This window comes from Zonotrichia albicollis, chromosome 28 (genome assembly GCF_047830755.1).
Source record: "Zonotrichia albicollis isolate bZonAlb1 chromosome 28, bZonAlb1.hap1, whole genome shotgun sequence".
NCBI lineage: Eukaryota > Metazoa > Chordata > Aves > Passeriformes > Passerellidae > Zonotrichia > Zonotrichia albicollis.
In genome coordinates this window covers 2,159,750-2,179,904 of record NC_133846.1, presented here as the reverse complement: position 1 = coordinate 2,179,904, position 20,155 = coordinate 2,159,750, and the positions used below count along the sequence as shown (strand labels likewise).

The window sequence follows — 20,155 nt, the reverse complement described above, 5'->3', positions numbered from 1 at the left end:
GAGCTGGACAGAACTGAAATAAGACAGGGACAGAAGGATTTGCTCTAGTTCAGGAAGACACCTGAGATCATCCAAAATCGTCCCAAAAAACGATACAGGTGAGCAAAACCCAGCAGTGCCACAGGGAGTTTGACTCTCCAGCCTCACCCTCCCAGGGATGGAGAGAGCCTGGCTCAAACCCAGCTCCCAGTCCTGTGGGAATGCTCTGGAATCACCACCTCACATCCATCCCAAACAAGGATTCATCCCCCATCTATTGAGGCATCATTTTGCCTCAAATCTCTCTCTCAAATCCACACCAGCAGCAGCTTTGCCAGGGACCTTTATTCTGCTTGCCACCACTTCCCAGCTCTTCATGGGAGCATCCATACCTATTATCCCATCCTCTGTGTGCTCCCTGACCCCTCTCCCAGGGCCCTCCAGCCTCCAGGGGATCTCAAGGCTGGTTTCCAAGGCCCTCAGGCCCATCCTGAGGTTAGAAGGAGAAAGAATAAGTAGGATTTAGGCAGAAAAAGGCACAAAACAAGAGGGGAACCACTGCTGGGCAGGGAATAGAGGTTTATTCATCTATTGCCTCCAGAAACTTGAGGCTGCTTTTAAAAAAAACCCAAACAACATAAAACCTAAAAATATATGAATTCAGCCATTCCCAGCACAATGAGATATAATTTCATGAGTCAACTTGTCCTCCTTGTGTTTCCACCACCCTTTAGCCCAACACAAATGGCCCACGGGAGGGAGGGCTCGACACCAGAGGGAATTGCAGGGTTTATTTAGGATGAATAAGGTTTCAAAGGGGGGGAAAACCACCTCAACACCTCCTCCAGGGACTGCCCATCCACATGGACACCAGACAAGCTCAGTGGAGACGTGATGGAGGAACTGGAGAGGGGGTCAGAACCAGCTCCTGGGGGATGGAGATGTCCCAGCTGGGGCTGCTCGGCGTGGTGGGGAGCAGAGGGACCCCGAGGTCCTTTAGAGGATGGAGGGCACGGGGGAGCAGGGGTGCTGCAGGGAGCAGGGGGAGCTGCAGCGGGAGGCCAGCGGAGCCCGGCGCGCCGCTCCTCCGTCAATGCTGCTCAGGCTCCGCGACTTTCCACAGCCTCGGGACAGAAAACAGACAGGTTAGAGCCCAGCAGCCTCCTGCCCAAAGCTGGCAGCACCAGGCTGAGCCCCACAGCCCCGAGCAAACCCCTTAAAAAAATTCAGGAAGGGATTTTTGGGGACAAGCAATGCTCAGGCTCAGCGACTTTCCACAGCCTCGGGACAGAAAACAGACAGGTTAGAGCCCAGCAGCCTCCTGCCCAAAGCTGGCAGCACCAGGCTGAGCCCCACACCCCGAGCAAACCCCTTTAAAAAAATTCAGGAAGGGATTTTTGGGGATAATCAGGCTCTTGCAGAGCTTCCCACGCCCTTCACGGCCAAATCCAGGGCTCAGAGTCATCAATGAGAGACCAAATTGCTCTTGGAGGGTGTTGGATTTTTGTTTCCCAAATTGCTCTGAATGAGGAATGAGTCTGGGGATTTTGTGGGCTGAAGCAGACGGGGGAAAAGCAGCAGAACTCAAACAAATATGGGATTTGGAAGGAGTGATTCCCCCAGCTCTGGTTTTTACACCCCTGTAGCAGCAGGCTGCTGCTGACACCTTTCTGTGTGCAAAGGAGCAGGTAGACATGCTCATTCTTTTCCATTAGAAATTGCATTAACGAGCAAATATTTCTGTTTCTTTAAGCATGGGGACACTTCACACTACCCCAAAGAGCCAGGAATTTCTCCAGCTTTTACTGAACAAGGAAATGCTCTCGCAGGTCAAAAACCACTTTTCTTGCTGGGAAGACACAAAGTCTTTGGACTGAAAATTGGATTTTTAGATCCACCAAGCACCACTGCTAAGGATGAGTCTGTTCCCTGGATCTGCTGCCAAAACATGGAAAATTAATGATGCTCCCAGCTGTGATGTGCCCAATGTCCCTGTGCCTGGACCTTCCTTGGGAGCACCTGGATGATCAAACCCAGCCAAGCCTGAGCCTTCCCAAGGCACCAGCGAGATCCAGGGAAAGCAAGGAGCAGGGAAGCAGCCTTTGTGTGGGGGGAGCAGAGGGAGGCAGCTCCTGACAGCAGAAAAACAAGGTGATGGATGGCTCCTTCAGCAGTGCCAGCCTTGGAATCCCTCCCTGTGTCCCAGCTCAGGAGTTTGTGGCACATCTTTGGGCTCTGCTGGTCTGGGTTTGGATCAGGGAGAAAGACCCACAGCGAAGCAGTCCCAGCATCACCTCACACACCCCCAAGGAGGTGCTGAGACAGGAGCATCACCTGGGAAAGGCTCCAGAGCTCTCACTGCCTCTGCAAATCTGGGGCTAATCCCCTTTATTAGGTTTTCCCAGCCCCAGCAGGGATTCTCCTACCCCAGCCCCCGAGGACACTCAGCTCCTCCAGCTGTGCAGCAGATGCAGGGCCAGGGGGCAGAAGGACCTGCCTAAACCTGTTGCTGACTCCAGCACAGCTCTCCCTCCCTGCAGTGGAAGCGGGAGCAGCAGCAGGCCTGAGCAGAAGAGCAATTTCCTTATTTATTCTTGGCAGGGATCCACGCAGAGAGAGAGGAGGGAACAAGCACAGCCCTGAGCTGGGGGGAGCTGGGAGTTTCCCACCCACAGCAGCTGATGCAGAGACCACCCTGCTCCCCACAACACTCCCAAAAACTCATTTTTCCTTCTCCTTGCTCTTTTCCCTGGGTGTGCTGAGCTCTTGGAGGAGCTCACGCATTTCCCTGAGTGTGGGAAGCAGCTGTGCTGAAATCGAAGTGGTCCCTGAGAGCTTGGGGTAACTCCAGGACCCAAACAGCCCCAACAGGAGGTGTTATGGGGTCAGGGATTGATGGGAGCTGCCAGCAGGGCCCTGATGATGGGTTTATGGGTTTATGGGATGGGCTTTGCCCCTGGCTCCAAACTCTGCATAGAAAGTTCAGGTTCAAAGAGGGGTCAAAATCCCCCTGCTCACTCTGATTAAGTCTCAACCATCACATTTTGGGGCAGATCTTCATAAAGATGTTTGATTTCCCCAGAGACCCTCTGCAATGGAGCACCAGGGGCAAACCTGCCCCAAGCCCAACGCTTCATTCTCCCCATCAGTTTATCCCAAGCCACAATTGCAGGAGCACCTGGGAAGGACCTCAAGACTCAGTTCCTCAGGGTTGTTGTGGTTTCCCACCACACCCAGGGCTGGATAAAGCCACAAGTGGACAAGGGGGTTGTACTCTGCTAATTGTCACAGCTGATAAACACTGGCACTCAGCTCCTGTGGGGTTGGGGACAGAGCCCTGGCAGTAAGCTCCTGTGGGGTTAAGGACAGACAGAGGCCTGGCACTCAGCTCCTGTGGGGTTGGGGACAGACAGGGGCCTGGCACACAGCTCCTGTGGGGTTAAGGACAGACAGAGGCCTGGCACTCAGCTCCTCTGGGGCTGGGGACAGACAGGGGCCTGGCACTCAGCTCCTGTGGAGCTGGGGACAGAGAGAGGCCTGGCACTCAGCTCCTGTGGGGCTGGGGACAGACAGAGGCCTGGCACTCAGCTCCTGTGGGGTTGGGGATAGAGGCCTGGCACACAGCTCCTGTGGGGTTGGGGACAGAGGCCTGGCACACAGCTCCTGTGGGGTTGGGGACAGAGAGAGGCCTGGCACTCAGCTCCTGTGGGGTTGAGGACAGAGCCCAGGCACACAGCTCCTGGGGACAGACAGAAGCCTGGCACTCAGCTCATGTGGGGTCCTGTCCTTGTGCAAATGTTGGCTGGTCCTCAGTCCCCCCCAGCCAGGCAACTCCAGGGGATGTTCCCATGAGTGTTCCCAGCTTGATCCCATCCCACATGCTCAGGCCATGTGGGAGTCACAGCCCTGCACTGACACCAACAGTGAAAATCAGCTGCACCATGCTCTACAGAGACAAAAATTGCTGCTGTGCCATGTTAATAAAGCAGCTGGAGTGTTTTAAGACACACACAGATGTGGCATTTGGGGCCATGGGTTAGTGGCCAGGTGCTGGGGGGAGGTTGGACTTGTAGAGCTCTTTTCCAGCTCAGGTTCCACCCTCACCAGTCTCACTGGCTGGACTCTCCCTGCCTCCATGTCCCTCCACCCAAGCAGAGAACAGGGCTCTTGTGCCAAGGCAGGTGTCTGACCCAGCAGGACACGTTTTTGGGAAGTGCTGGGCAGGACCCCAGTGCTGAGGGGACATAAAGGCTCTGAAGCCATCCCTGGCAGCCAGGGAGCAGAGCAACACCACTGCAGGCAGCCACAGGAGCAAAAACACATTCCCCACAGGAATCCACAGCCCAATCTGCTCCAGGCTCAGGTCCAAGGGCAGGAGAAGCTTTTCTCTCTGAGCTGCCCCAACAAGACCAACCCAGAGTTGGGGTTAAACCACGATGGATGCTGAGATCTGCAGCTCATTCCCAAAGCAGCTCCCTCCCCTGATTTCCACAGCTTGCACAGACACCAGTACCTGTCCCAGGATCTGACAGATGGCCATCTGAGAGTCGGGCTCAGAACCAAGCTCATCTCAATTTGCAGAGCTGCCAACATCCCAGTACCAGAACAAACAGCCTCAGCAGGAGATAAATCAGGACCCAGGCAAGAGGAGCCTCTGTGGCTCCCAAGGGATTTTGGCTGGAGGCTGCTTCACTCTCTGGTCACCTCTGGTCATCTCTGGCCATCTCTGGCTATCTCTGGTGACCTCTGGTCACCTCTGGTCACCTTTGGACACCTCTGGTCATCTCTGGTCATCTGTGGTCATCTCTGGCCATCTCTGGTCACCTCTGGACACCTCTGGTCATCTCTGGTCACCTCTGGACACTTCTAGACACCTCTGGTCATCTCTGATCACCTCTGGTCACTGCTGGACACCTCTGGTCATCTCTGGACACCTCTGGTCACCCTCTGGTCATCTAAGGTCACCTCTGGCCATCCCTGGCCATCTCTGGTCACCTCTGATCACCTCTGGCCATCTCTGGTCACCTCTGGTCATCTCTGGTCACCTCTGGACACCTCTGGTCACCCAAGGCCAGCCCTGACCTCCCAGGACAGCCTCCCACCGTCTGTCCCACTCCCAAGCAGGACATGGGCACTGAGGTTCCCCTTCCCAAAAGGTCTCAAGCACCTCTGGAGCCCCTCTGGACAGCAGATCCAGATTTCTTCAGGTGCAGTATCCTTCCAGCAACATGGGGGTGAGTGACCCGTGCACAGCTTCTGTTTTAAATTGTGAAAGGCACTCTGAAATTTGCAGGGGAGACCTCAGAACACCCCAAGAAGCATCACCACAGTGCCCTTTCAAAGAGCTGCTGTGCCACCACACAAGGACAGAAATCTCCTGGATGGGATTTGCAAGTGCGTGAAAGCAGCTCTGGATCCTCAGCTCTCAGAGCTGCTCCACTTCTCCTGGCTTCAGTGGGACCAGATTCAAATGCCTCAGCTGAAGCCTGGCTCCAGCATTTGCTGAGGAGGAAAATCAGCTCTGGTTTCATCTGTCTCCTCCATCCCTCCAGCTCAGCATTCCCCCTCCCAGTCTGGAGTGGGACTAAGCCTCTCTCTCCTCTCCACATTAACAGGAAAAGGCACTTCCAGGGAAAATCATCAGGCATTTCCAGCAGATATTTGATGGCACCCCGAGGATGAGCAGAACTGTTCCTCTCTGCCCTCTTTCTGAGGCTGAGCAGCAATGCCAAAGGGAATCCTTGATTTCCCAGGAGGAAACAACCAACCTGCTCTTACTACTGATAAATGTGATTGCACCCAAACACCTCCCTGTGTCCCATCAAAAGGAACAAACCCTTCAAAGCTCCTGGGGAGCAGCTCAGAGATGCAACACATCATCCCTGCTCCTGCCTGGTCCCAGCTCCCTGTGAGCAACGGGCAGCACTTGGTTCCAGGGAGGTAGAAGTAGGTCAGTTCTGCAGCTACAGCATCCCACACCAGCCTGGACACACAAAACCCTGCACAACTGGGAACCTGAGCTGTGCCCTAAGAGTTATCCCACCAATCCAGGGTGCAGCTGTGTTTTGGGGCTCTGGATTTATCCTTTCTGGGGCTGGAGTGCTGAGGGATGGGCAAAGGAGCAGAGAACTCTGATACCACTGTTGGGAAAGATGAAACAGGAAAGCCTTATAAACATGATTGCCTGGCAAAAGATTTTGAGAATATAGAAACTATAAGCGAGATTGAAATGAAAGCAAGCTTTGAGATACCTCAGTTACTGAACAACTGGAAAACAATGGTGTGGCCAGCTGAAGGTAATCCCCTTTTGATGGAACAACACCCTCTGCTTGCAGACAGGCCCAAGGGTCAGAGCAGACCCTACAGCTTGGCAGAGGGGGCCCAAAGAGGAGTTTTTAGGGTTTAAAATGTGACACAGTGTGGTGATGCAATGATTCTTATAGACTGTATGGAAGTGCTATAGGTTTTGTATCTTGTACTAGATTGGTTAGTGAGAATTAGAATATTCAGCACAGAAGAAGATTTATGGTATTGTAATGGGAACCTCACTGTCTTACCCCTTTTACTCCCTTACCCTTTTACTCTCTCACCCTCTCATCCTCTCTGCCCCTCTCTTCTCTCAGTCCTGCTCCAGCTGTGGCTGGCAGCTCCCAGCAGGGCCCTGCACCCAGGCCCTTTGCAATAACCCACAAGTTCCCAGCCCTGGCTGCAGAGATCTCTCATCTCCATCCATCTCCCCGATGCTCCTACAGACCAGGTTGAAGAAGATTTTGTTTTGTCATGGGAAGAAGAGTTTTGTGTTTTCCTGACTCATCTCCCCCTCAGTTTCCTATGGAAAACCTCAACACTTAGCACAGCTCCTGTTCCAAGCCCAGAGGAGCCTTTCTGGCAGCCCAGAGCTGCTGGCAAGGCAGCGCTGACACATCTCAGCTCCCCACCCTCGAACCCACCAAAAGCCACCACAGGGGAGAGCAGGGAAAAAGAGTCTGGGTTTTCTTTTTTTCCTACTGAAAACTGTTTGGTCACCTTCAGTCACCACCTTATCATGTCCCCAGGAGAGATGTCCCACACACAACATCCAGAAATGAGGAGTTGAAACCCAGGGAGAAGAGCTGCAGGGGGAGAGGTTGGAGCACTGTGCCCTCAGGGAGGGCAGTGCAGCCAGCACGGGGACACAGACCCCAAATGGGAGTCACAGACCCCAAATGGGAGCCACAGACCCCAAATGGAGGTCACAGACCCCAAATGAGAGTTACAGACCTCAAATAGGAGTTACAGACCTCAAATGGGAGTCACATATCCCAGATGGGAGTCATAGACCCCAAATAGGGGTCACAGACCTCAAATGGGAATCACAGACCCCAAATGGGAGTCACACACCCCAGATGGGAATCACAGACCCCAGATGGGGGTCACACACCCCAAATGGGAGTCACACACCCCAAATGAGAGTCACAGATCCCAAGCAGGAGTCACAGACCTCAAATGGGGGTCAGACCCCAAATGGGAATCACAGACCCCAAATGGGAGTCACAGACCTCAAATTGGGGTCACAGATCCCAAGCAGGAGTCACAGACCTCAAATGGGAGTCACAGAGCCCAAATGGAGGTCACAGACCCCAAACAGGGGTGCCTGGGGAGGAGAACAAAAAATGTGGAGCCAGCACCGAGAGATGTGTTGGGTGGAGGTGAAGCAGATGGAGGGGCAGGAAGATGTGGGTTTGGGGAGCAGAAGACAGCCAGGCAAGTGGATGGAGATGAACCAGTCTTGGGTCAGCCCAACAAATCTACACTCAACCTCCACGTGTCCTGCTCACACCTCCAACCATTTTACCTTTCTGGATGCCTCCATCTGCTGCACAGGAGAAGTCCCCCGTGGCCAGCAGGAAGCACGTGGAGGATTTCTTGTTCTTGTCGCGGGTGCTGGAGCGCCGCATCGGCCGCTGCTCCTCGTCCATGGGGGACAGCGGCTGCTCCTCGTCCGAAAGCACCACGTTGGCCTCCCCGTTCTGCTTGGAGTCTGCAGGGAGGGAGGGAGGTGCCACAGAGCCATCAGCAGCTGGTAAATTGTGAGAGTCTGTCTGAATTTTCCCTCATCTGCCTCACGAGCGTCATTTGGGGACCACTGAAGAGAAGACCCCCCTGTCGCAGACATCTTTTATGAAAAATCCTTTCCTTAGGATTTTTCCTCCTGAGAAGCTGAGAGGCCTTAGGAACTAAATGTAAACAATGGTTATCTGCTGCTGTGCAATGCAACAGGTGCATCTGTGATTGGTCTCATGTGGTTGTTTCTAATTAATGGCCAATCACAATCAGCTGGCTCACACAGAGAGTCCGAGCCACAAACCTTTGTTATCATTCCTTCTTATTCTATTCTTAGCTAGCCTTCTGATGAAATTCTTCTATTCTTTTAGTACAGTTTTAATATAATATATATCATAAAATAATAACTCAAGCCTGCTGAAACATGGAGTCAAATCCTCATCTCTTCCCTCAACCTGAGACCCCTGTGAACACGGTCACAGCCCCCTGTCCTCTCTGTAGGAGAAAGTCACACACACCAAAGGCCCGAGACCTGAGCACAGTGCTAAGCTATTGTTCACAGGTGTTGTTTGCTGTATGCTACACTGAGCCCAGTGAGAATAAGAAGGGGGCACCAAGGCCTTTTTGCAACAACAGCCTGGGAAGCTGTCCCACCTCTCAGCCTGGCTGGACTTCTGAGTTTCAGGTGATCCCCCCACAGAAGACCCTCACCTCTTTTACAACCGCCATGACAGACAGACTGAGATGTAAGGAGCCTCGCCATCAAAGACATGAAACCCCCATGTGAAAAGGCCCCTCTGCTCCTTCCAAGGACTGGGACTGAAACCCCCAACCCAGGGGAGGTGTGAGGGGGAGGCAAGCTGACCAAAGCGAGATGTTCACCTGCAGGTTGTGACCACTGGACCAAGAAAACAATGGCTCTCATTTACTGCTGAGAACATGGACTACCTGTTACATCTATTCCTTATTGTATCTGTTTCCCCCTGCTTCGCAATTTCCAATAGAGTTATCATAATAAAAACCTCTGAGTTAGCTAGAGATTTTGAGATCTCCCCGACGTAACAGGCGGATCCTCGACTGGACCAAAGGACTTCATCTCTATGTTTGGTAGCTGTATCCCTCTCTCTCTTTCTCTCTCTTTTCTCTCTCTTTCTCTTATTTTCCTCTCCCTTAATCCCTCTATCGCATTTTGCTGTGGCCATTCAATAAAGGTGCATGTTTTTGATTATCACTGCAAACCCCCTGTGCCGTGTCGGTTCTTTTTGCACCCTGAGATCAATCCACGAACCATCACAAACCCTGTTCATAAGGATGGATCATGACACAAATCCACAGCACAAACTGCTCAGGGTGGCCAGGAGGGGCTGGTCAGAGCATGCAAGAAGCAGAAGAGCAGGCTGCAGGTGGCCCAAAGCAGCACCAGCCAGTTCAGGTGCTGATTTCACCTGGACACGCTCATTTAGCACAGCCAGGGGAGCAGGACTGTCACAGACATCTTTTATGAAAAATCCTTTCCTTAGGATTTTTCCTCCTGAGAAGCTGAGAACCCTCAGGGACAAAATGTAAACAATGGTTATCTGCTGCTGTGCAATGCAACAGGTGCATCTGTGATTGGTCTCATGTGGTTGTTTCTAATTAATGGCCAATCACAGTCAGCTGGCTCGGACTCTCTGTCCAAGACAGAAGCTTTTGTTATCATTCCTTGTTTTTCTATTCTTAGCTAGCCTTCTGATGAAATCCTTTCTTCCATTATTTCAGTATAGTTTTAATGTAATATATATCATAAAATAATAAATCAAGCCTTCTGAAACATGGAGTCAGATCCTCGTTTCTTCCCATCCTCCTCAGACCCCTGTGAACACGGTCACACAGGACAAACACAGATACGATTCCAAGCAGCTCCAGTCCTGCTGAGGGTTATAAAACCTGCTGGGCATGAAACACCCCAGGTTTTGTGAGATCCACCCACCCTAATTGGAGGGAATTAGCTCTCCAAAATTCACACTGCTGAGGAACGGGCTGCTCGGGGTGGTGGGAAGTGCTAATTTATGTCCCCTGGCTCCCTGGTTCCTTGGCTGAGAGGATGCTCTGCCACGTGAGGGCCTGGCCTGGGCTCCTGGCTCTGGCTGCTCCCTGCTGCCAGGACTCCTGGGGTAGATGGGATTCACAGGCATGTGGAAAAAGGAGATTTATAAAGGGAAAGAGCTGTTTGGGGCACCTTGAAGCTCTCTGTTTCCTCAGCAGGGAAAACCCCATCACTGCTAAACACCTCAGTGTTGGTGCAGGACACAACCCCACCATGGTGCCTCCTGTTCCAGACACCCCAGAGGTGCCACTGGCAGCAAACCAAGACAAAAGGGGCAGAGCAGCCACCAGGGCCAGCACTGACAGTGGGACAGGGCTCACACAGACCCCCAAAGTTAGCCAGGGGATGGTGCCCACAGCTGGGGCTGTGCCTTCTGCTGAGCCTAAGGAAAGACTGGCCAACCCCCAAACTTCAGCTCTGTGCATGAGACCAAGAAGAGAGAGAAATGTCCAGGGACTGGTTTTGCTCAGGATTTGGAGCAGCAGCACAGGGATTCTGTCTGCCAGCAGATGAATGAGGAGGTGGGGTCAAACCTCAGGGAATGTCCCTGGATTTATCAATTTTGGTGAAAGTTACCCTGATTTATGGTGGGAGAAAGCAAAGGAAAAATCTGTGCCAAGGGAATGATCAGGCTAACATGAGAGTAGGGCGAGTGGCCTTACCTCTTACTGTGAGGGAGGGGTGGGTTAGGCAGGGGCACCTTGAAAGCCACCACAGTGGCTTGATCTGCGCCATTAGGAGAGAAGGATATGGATTTTGGGAAAGCAGGTGGCCTTTCCCCCTGCCTGGATGGGGGATTCGACCTGCAGTGTCCTGCTCCACCAGCATGGCCAACAACACCCTCACACCCCCCATCCAGAGCTGGGGGCCACACCTGCACCATCCTCAGGGACACAGGGACCAACAAACTGCCCTGAGAGCTCCTAGAGGTCTCCCCCTCCCTCAGCCCCACCTTTGAGGTCTCACCTGACCGTTTCCTCTCAGTCACCCCCTCCTCCACTGCCAGTGGGCATGTGTCGCTCTGGGTGCTGTTCCGGGGTGAGTTCTCCTCAGATTTGCCGTAGGTGGGTGAGTCCAGCTGGGCTGGACGGGGTATATGCTTTTTCTTCTTCTTTGGCAGCTTCTGCTTGGCCATGGCCAAGGAATAATACATCCCAAAGTTATTGACGATGACGGGCACGGGCATGGCGATGGTCAGCACCCCAGCCAGCGCGCACAGGGCGCCCACCACCATCCCCGACCAGGTCTTGGGGTACATGTCACCGTAACCCAGGGTGGTCATGGTGACCACGGCCCACCAGAAGCCGATGGGGATGTTCTTAAAGTGAGTGTGGTCGTTCCCGGTGGGGTCAGACGTCTTGGCTCCGATCCGCTCGGCGTAGTAGATCATGGTGGCGAAAATCAAGACCCCCAAGGCGAGGAAGATGATGAGGAGCAGGAATTCGTTGGTGCTGGCCCGCAGAGTGTGGCCCAGCACGCGCAGACCCACAAAGTGCCGCGTCAGCTTGAAGATTCGCAGGATGCGCACGAAGCGAACGACCCGCAGGAAACCCAGCACGTCCCGGGCAGCCTTGGAGGACAGGCCACTGAGACCCACCTCCAGGTAGAAGGGCAAGATGGCCACGAAGTCAATGATGTTGAGCAGGTTTTTAATGAAGAGAAGCTTGTCTGGGCAGCAGATGATGCGAACCAGGAACTCCAGGGTGAACCACAGCACGCAGACCCCTTCGATGTAGGTGAGGATGGGCTCCGTCTCCACCTTGTGGGTCAGCAGCACCGTGGTGGTGTTGCCCACCACCAGGGTCTCCGTCACGTTGACGTTGATGTTGAAGGCCTCGTGTGTCTCCAGGCAGAAGGTTGTGATGGAGACCAGGATGAAGAAAAGCGAGGCGAATGCAACCACCTGTGAATGTCAAAGTTACACGGGCTGTGAGCTAATGTGGGGCAGCCTGTTTGGTGTGGAGGAAGTCAAAACACTCCAGATGCTGCCACCCACTGCCCCAAGACCAAGGGTGGAGAATGAGGAGGGATCCCTGGACCTCTCTCCCATGGATTGACAGCAAACCTCAGTGCCTGGGGCCATCAGTCCAGGACCTTCTCCAAGTGCTCTGATCTGTTCAGGAGAAGGTGTGCTGGGCTCCCCAGCTGTGCAGTGGTGGGGATGAGGAGGAACTGGGACAGTCTGGGACTGGAGCAATCTTCCAATGGGAACAGACATGTAAAGGGAATTTTGACAGGACAAATTCAAAGGGCTTTCCTACACATTCATCACAAACACCTCCAGATGCCAGGTTCACACTGTTCACAGCCATGAGCTTTGGAGTCTGGATGTGTCAGAGACATCATTCACCTACCCTCCCTGAGGGTCAGTGGTGGGTGATGCACCCACCACAGAAGGTCCAGGACCAAGGGAGGAGCAGGCAGAGCTCAGCCTTCTGCTGCTGCCTGCACCTGGTGACACCCAGATATTCCCATTTCTCCGCTCTGCCCAAGCAGGGAGATCGTTGTCCCCTCCATGTCATCTCCTCCCTTCTCCTCACCTCAGGTGTGAGTGAGGAGGGGCCAGCAGCAACACACTGGAAGTCACAGGCTGTGTCACAAAGTTCCCCCTCGTGCTCCCATCAGTCCTACTCAGCTCCCTCCCTCCCTCCTGCGAGCCCATTACCTGGAGCATCTTTCCAAAAGCCACCCCCCCAAAAAACCCAGTTTTGTCGCCATGATATTTTATGAAAAATCCTTTTGCCAGGATCTTTTCTCCTCAGAAGCTGAGAAGCTTCAGCTTCTCCATGTTTTGCTGCTTTGGAATGTGATCTGGAGAATTGTTTACCCAGCATGTGAAATCGTTTTTACTTGCTGACCAATGACAGCCACCTGTGTCGAGGCTGTGAGCAGCCAAAAGATTTTATTATCATTATTTTTCATTCCTTGCTAGCCTTCTGATTAAATCCTTTCTTTAGTATAGTTATAATATATCATTTTCTTTTAATGTTATATATATCATAAAATAATAAATCTGAAACAAGGAGTCAAGATTCTCCTCTCTTCCCTTGTCCCTGTGAATATCACCACACAGCTTCAAAGAAAAACTCTTGTTCCGCCTCCCTGCAGCACAAAATCCCGGTGGTTTCAGCTTCCCCAGAGCAGGTCCTGCTGCAGCCCCTTGCTGGACGTGACCTTTTGCTGTCAGAGCCACCCAAGCGGCCGCTCCTGGTGGAGCAGCACCGTGAGGCTGCTCCAGGCACAGCCCGGATCCTCGGCCGGAGTGAATCAGCAGCAGAGACAGCCTGAGTCACGCTGGAGGAACACCCGACCCCCGAGAGCAGCAGTGCCCTGCTGCAGCCCTGAGCCTGCCAGGAGTGTCCTTGGGGCTGTCCCCGAGGGCAGAGCCACATGGGGCCACCACGGACAGCGCCAGCCCTGCAGGAGTTGGGTGTGAAGTTTAAATGTGCCGTTAAATAATGAAGGAAACCTTTGGAAGATGGTTTTCCTACCCCAGTGAGAGACACCTGCTCGGGATGCAGAGAGATGCTCTCACTCCTCAGTCAGACCCTCTGGACTGTGCATGAGGATTCGGCTCTGAGGGCTGACCTGCCGTGTCCAACAAACAAATCCAACAAAATTGGGATCTTAAAGCAAGGCCAGCTTATGCAGACAAGTGTCTCTATACAGTGGTGGCACAGCCAAAATAATCTGCTTTTCAGCTGAGGGCTGAGTCACGTTCCTGAGCTTCCCTGTATGGGGGATCTTGGGAAAACCTGAAGAGTAAAAATTTAGACTTAAAGCAAAGTAGAAAGGGAAAAAAAATCACCCAGGAAGAGAGGGAGGCCATGCAAACACTTGAGTAATGAAGCAGCCCTGCTGCTGGGTGTGAGGTGAGACCTGATTTAGGCCAAGGAGCAAAATCAGCCTTTAAAAATAGAAGTTGGGTTCACAGCCACTGCCAACCATTGTGTCCCCCCAGAGTGCTGCTCCAGTTCTGTGTCTGATCCAAGACATCTCACCTCAGCCTCAGTGTCTGCTCCAAACTCAAGTCCTTTTCCAAAACTGTCTTTAAAATAAAATAAAATCAATGTATAAACCCAGTACTACCAATACACACCAAACAAGTCCTCAAGAACCTGCTGATGTTCTACGCAATATTGAGCAGTGCTGCTCCAGTTCTGTGTCTGACCCAAGATGTCTCACCTCAGCCTCAGTGTCTGCTCCAAACTCAAGTCCTTTTCCAAAACTGCCTTTAAAATAAAATAAAATAAAATAAACTCTGTGTATAAACCCAGTACTTCCAATAGACACCAAACAAGTCCTCCAGAACCTGCTAATGTTCTACACAGTATTGACCTGCACTCAACAGCTTGCCATAGGTGTCACCAAAAAATCCATGACCCTACAGAGGGTCACCAGCCTGAAAGTCCCCATGAAAGTGAGGTCAGGAGTCTCCAAGTTGGGCTGCAAAGGGAAAAACCAACGAGGAGCTGCACGTAAGGAGAGTTTGGACATGGAGGTAAAATCCCAGCCAGGGCAGTTTCCCATGGGGAGGAGAAGTGTAAAGCTCCAGCTGGGACAGCAGCTGCACCAGGGACCAAACACTCCCTGAGTGAGGAGCCAGGGGCCCCGTGGCCATCAATGGTACACGGAGAAGAGACTAAAACATGGGAGAGATTTCCAACCACACACTCACAGTGCTGCCAGCTCAGGAGGAGAGGTGCTGGAGGGAGGGAAAGATGGAAATAACGAGGAGCCAACTGAGTCAGGGCCCGAGGGGCTGCTCCATGGAGAGGAGGAGCGATGACCGACCAGAGAAATTCATCTCTGGAGACTCTTAGTCACGGCTGCCACACAGAGAGGGAGAGTTTACAAGGACAGCCTGGGACTGCTGCTTCCCAAGATCTGGCAACCTGCTGTCCAGCAGCACCCCTGGGGCTCTGGCTCAAAAGGGGGAGACCCCAAAATGGGATATCAAAGTCATCCCAACCACTGCTAACCTCACACACCACCAAAGCCAGGGCAGCAGCAGGAATGTTGTACCCACACAAATCCTGCAGCATCCTGGTGCTGGATGGCGGCTCCAGCAAGGAACTGGGTGCACTCAGGAATTTGGGCTGGTTGCATTGCTCTGTGCCTCAGTTTCCCCTCCTGACAGTGCAGTTCCCCTAAGCTGTGGTAAAACTACATTGGTATTTTTTCCTGTTGCCTCTGGAAGTTGATTGTTCCCATGGCACTGCTGAGCTGAACATTTATGTAGAGCAGTGAGAAGGAAGCAGGGAGATCCCAGCACAAACTGGTCCCACTCCAGCCCCAGCTGGGCCTCAATCACCACCATCTCTGCTCCCTCCAGCACATTCCTCCTGCTAAAGCCTTTCCAGGATCAGCTCAGCACTCAGGAAAAGCAGAACCAAATGACACCAGGGGGAAAAAAAGGAGTTGAATTATTGTGCCTGGGTTTATTTTTAATTTTGTTTAATTTTTTATTTGGAGCTTTACACCACTCAGAGCATCTCTCTGAGGTGAAGAGCCCTCAGAGATGGGCAGAGGAGGGGGTACCCTTTTAAAATGGGTTCAGCTCTTGCTGCCCAAGCATTCTCTGCATGTGTGTGTGTGTTGCTCTAACATTTGCTGCAAAAACACCTCCTTGCCAAACTGACCCCTGCCCCGCGTGCTGCTCGTGGGTGTGAAATGCCTGCAGAATTTCTTACCATTGATGGAGTTTTTTTACACCTCTAAATGCATCCAGAATTCATCTCCAACCCAACTGCCTGCCTGGGTGTGTGTGTGGCAGATTTCTGAGCTGGGCGTGCCAGGGCTGGGTGGGTATTGGGGGGTCGGGGCAGAGCTTTGGGGGTGACCTACGAGGAGCTGGGAGAGCAGACACATGCACAGAGCAGCGCCTGAGCACTGGGCTGGGAGCCTGCAGACACTCTGGGGTTTGGGGGACACTTCCCAGGCATGTTGGTGACTGTGGGGAGGGATATCTTGGGTGCCCAGGGAGGGTGCAAAGGGGTCTGGGTTTTTGGGGACACATCCTGGGCATGCTGGTGGGCGTCCAGGGAGGGTCTGGGTTTTGGGGGACATGTCCCAGGCACGTTGGTGACTGTGGGGAGGGACAGGGTGCATGCCCAGGGAGGGTAGGGGTCTGGGTTTTGGGGGATGTGTCCTGGGCACATTGGTGCTCATGGAAAGGGACAGCCTGGGTGCCCAGGGAGGCTGGGGATCTGAGTTTTGGGGGACATGTCTTGGGTACATTGGTGCTCATGGAGAGGGACAGCCTGGGTGCCCAGGGAGAATGCAAGGGGTCTGGGTTTTGGGGGACACATCCTGGGCACCTTGGTGGGGATGGACAGCCTGGGTGCCCAGGAAGGGTCTGGGTTTTGGGGGACATGTCCCAGCCATGTTGGTGTCCATGGGGAGGCACAGTCTGGGTGCCCAGGGAGTCTGGGGGGGGGTCTTTCTTTGGTGTGTGGATGAGCTCACGTGTGCACACACACGGCACCAGGGCCATGTGTGGTGAGGGGGCTGCAGGACCCTAGTGGGTCTGGGGGGTGTCAGCAGTGTCTGATGGGTTCTGTGATCTGTGGGGATGGCCCTGGTGGGGACAGGGGGTGCAGGGCATGGGGTGTCCTTTGGGGCTGTGGGCCCTACGTGTGAGAAGCATGATGAGGATCCTGTCAGTGCAGGACCCGACCCCCAGCCCTGATCTCCACTCCACACCTGGGCTGTTCAATGTGGGTTTTGGCATGGTGCAGCCCAGCAGGAGGAACCCAAACATCCTATCCTAGAGCATCCTGAAACTCTGCCAGGAGTCAGCCCTGCCAAGGACAATCCCTCATCTCTGAGTGCCCAGGAGGTGCCTGGGGAATGCTTGAGGGTGCAAAGGGGGCAGGGACTGTGCTTGCCCCCAGTTTCAGCCTAGAAGTGATGCGTTGGGAGGTGATTGGGAGACAATGGAAGAGGTGTCCTGTAGGATGGGACATGGCTCATGTACCCCACAGTAGGAGTGGGACAGTTATGGGAGGGCCTCATGTAACCCACCAGGAAAGCCAGCCTTGCCCTCAGGGATGGGGAGGTGAAGACACAACCCCAGCACAGCCCCATCCATCCCACCTCCCCTCCAGTGTTTCAGGAGCTTACCCTTGCCGCCTTGGACGAGTAGGGATCCTCAAAGAGCGCCCACATCTTGGGCTGCCAGTTCCTGCAGCATCCACCCCCTCCAGCCGCCCCTGCTGCCCCTGGAGGCCTGTCATCCATGCCCAGGCGCTGCAGGGCCATCTCCCTACCCCCTTCCTCTTCAGCCTCCTCTCCAGCAGCCCCTCCGCCAGGCTCGGGACTCTCAAAGATGTCCAGGGCCTCCTCGGCGTCGCGGTGCTGCCGGTAGGTCATCCAGCAGCAGGGCTCCACGTCGGTCTCGTCGATGCCCCAGTAGGTGAGCTCCTCCTCGAAGAGGGGCCCGCAGATGTCCGCGGGGCAGTGCAGCTTCCCCGTGCGGTAGTAGTTGAGCACGTAGGAGAAGATGCCCGGGTGCCGGTCGAAGAAGAACTCATTGCTTTTGCCATCAAAGTCAAAGTTGCTCTGGGCGTCGGGGTCTGCCAGCCAGGCCAGGCGGGTGCCCGGCAGAGTCCGCAGGGTGCTCTTGTAGGTCTCATGCCGGGTGCCGCCCACGTTGATGGTGATCTTGTCCGACTCTTCCCCTTTGCCCATCTCTTCCTTCAGGCATGTTTTGGAGGGTGGTTTGTTCCCAGACTTGCGTCCACGGTAGGAGGAGACACACACCGAGCTGATCATAGATTTCGGTGGATGGGAGATGCCCACAACGTGCACCCTTCCTCCGGGCGAGGAGCTGGGGCTCGGCCAAGGCGGGAAGGGGAGGACGGAGACGGGACTGGGGAGGGGAAAAGGGGGGGCTCAGCCTCGGCTCTGGCCTCGGGGGGAGAGAGCCGGAGCCGCGCCGGACACCGCAGGCAGCCGGGGGACAGCAGGGGAGGCTGCAACCTCCACCCCCTCCAAAGCCACCCCCCCAAAATAAAACCGCCCTAAACCCGGAGCCAGCCCAGCCCCGCCGGGCAGCAACAAGTGCGGGATGGAGGGGCCAGCAGCGGGCGGGGGGGTGCGGCAGCCGGGGGGATGCGGGCCCGGCCGGGAGGATGCAGGGGAAGGGCTGGGGGGATGCCGAGCCCGGCAGGGCGCTGTGTCCCCCCCTCCGCTCCCGGTACCTGCAGCGCCCGGCGCGGGGGGGCCCCGCCGCCCGCCCCTCCCGCTCCGGCGGCTCCGCGCTCCCTCCGCCCCCCCGGGCCGGGCTCGGCGAGCAGGCGGCGGCCGGGGGGGCTCGGACCCGGTTAGCGGCGGAGAGGGGGGGGGATGGATGCGCCCTCTCCGCCTCCCGCTGTCCCTCCCTGCCCGGGGGTTCACGGCTGGCCGGGCCGGGGGGGCCCTGTTGCGCCCCGGCGGTGCCTCCTCCCCGCGGGGATCAATGCGAGGGAGGCGGCGGGAGCGGCTGCGGGGCTCGGCGGGGCTTTGATAGCGCTGGGAGCTCGCGGTGGGGTTACGGGAACCGTGGACCCCCCGCCCCAGCGCCCAGCCCCGCAGCGCCCAGCCCCGCACCGCTGTCCTCCCTCCCATCCCCACATCCATCCCTCCCCTCCATCCCTCCATCCATCCATCCATCCCTCCCTCCATCCATCCCTCCATCCCCTCCACCCCCAGCCCAACCCTCCGCCTACCCCCGGCTCCCCCGCACCCCCCGGCACCGGGCTCACCTCCCCGCGGGGCCCGGCGTGCCGCTGAGGGTCTCGGGGGATCGGTGTCAGCGAGGAGTGAACCCCGGACACCCCAGCTCCTCTTCGCGCCGGAGGGGAAATGCAGCCCAGAGCTGCCTGCGGATCTGGAGCCAGCTCTTGGCAGAGGCTCCCGCAGATCCCATCCCTCCCTGGCTCGCAATGCCTCGCTCACCGAGAGGTCAGCAGAGACCGACCCCGGGGCCGGTGGGGAGCTGGGCGGCTGCACTCGGGGCTGACCCCCCTTCCCTCCCACCGCCCTCCCCGAGCATCTCCCCGCCCTGTTTCTGCTCCTGCGTGCGAGCTGCCCCTTTCCGCAGCGGCTGCCGGGGCTCGGGGTACCAACCACCCCCAGCCCCCGGGGTCCTTCCCCTAAACCCCCATCCCTGGGGAGCTCCGAGACCCCTGGGACGCTGCTGGTGCTCAGCTCCGGGGCTGGGCAGGGGGCGCCGGGCTGTGCTGCCCCCGGGCTGAGGCTGCCCCCAAGGTAGATAAACCCTTGTTTGCACTCATCCTGCCAGCAATGTTTACTTCTGCACTGGCACTGCTGCACTGAGGGGTGGGAGATGTTTTGGGGTCACAGAAGGGGTGCAAACCCAGCACAGGCCTGGCATTGGGGTGGGGGGCTCACCCAGGAGGGGCAGCACTCAGTAAGGGGGTTTTTGGGGACAAGGAGGGGGGAATGCTGCCTCAGCACCCCTCTCTGCACCTCCCTGACACCCCACCAGGGCCCCTCCTCACCCCCTGCCCAGGTTTGTCCCCCCTGTTTGTGATGCGCCCCCCAAAATCCATTGAGCACTGGGGCCAGCCGGAGAAAACGCTCCACCCCAAAAAACCCACGAGGCACGAGAGAGCCACGCTGCGATCTTACCACCGAGAAAGCCCCAAGAAAGCTCCAAGTGTGACAGCAACTCCGCAGCTGCCAGGGCCGGCTCCGGAGCGGGTGGAGGCTGCCGAGGCTCCACACCCGAACCAGCCCGAGCTGCACCCGCGGGAGAGCCTGGAGCCCGAGGGAAAAGCGTGCTGGAAAGATCGAGCCTTGCATCACCGGCCAGGCATCGCAGCTCGGCTCCTGAGCAGGCCAGGAGTGAGGGATGCTGCGACCTGATGCTGATGGTTTATCTGTTTTATCTGCCGACTTTCATCCCGCCAGGAAAAGCTCCGTTCACCCGAGCGCGGCCGCTCCTGGGGTGGGAGGAGGTGGCCAAGCAGACAAATGAGTTGTTTCTGGGGAAGGAAGAGATCTTTTAGCCAGCAACACCCGCCCAAAGCTGTCTGCTCT

The 20,155-nt window shown here is 55.6% G+C and overlaps 1 protein-coding gene across 3 annotated transcripts in view; it reads right to left on the bottom strand.

The window, feature by feature from the left end:
- KCNC4 (potassium voltage-gated channel subfamily C member 4) overlaps positions 1 to 19,905 on the bottom strand; it is a 28,043-nt gene extending 8,138 nt beyond the window's left edge. For 2 of the 3 annotated variants that reach the window (XR_012577093.1, XM_005495975.4), the window contains exons 1-3: positions 17,234 to 17,884; positions 11,075 to 12,011; positions 7,814 to 7,999 (exon numbers count right to left, since the gene is read on the bottom strand). Coding sequence is in view for 2 of the 3 variants with exons in the window: in XM_005495975.4 (XP_005496032.1) it covers positions 7,814 to 7,999; positions 11,075 to 12,011; positions 17,234 to 17,884 (1,774 nt within the window). In the remaining variant the exon portion in view is untranslated. Of the gene's footprint in view, positions 1 to 541; positions 1,104 to 7,813; positions 8,000 to 11,074; positions 12,012 to 17,233; positions 17,982 to 19,744 lie in introns of those variants that run through there. The other variant, XM_074527961.1, reaches the window with a different exon arrangement.
- Positions 19,906 to 20,155: the final 250 nt, after the last annotated feature.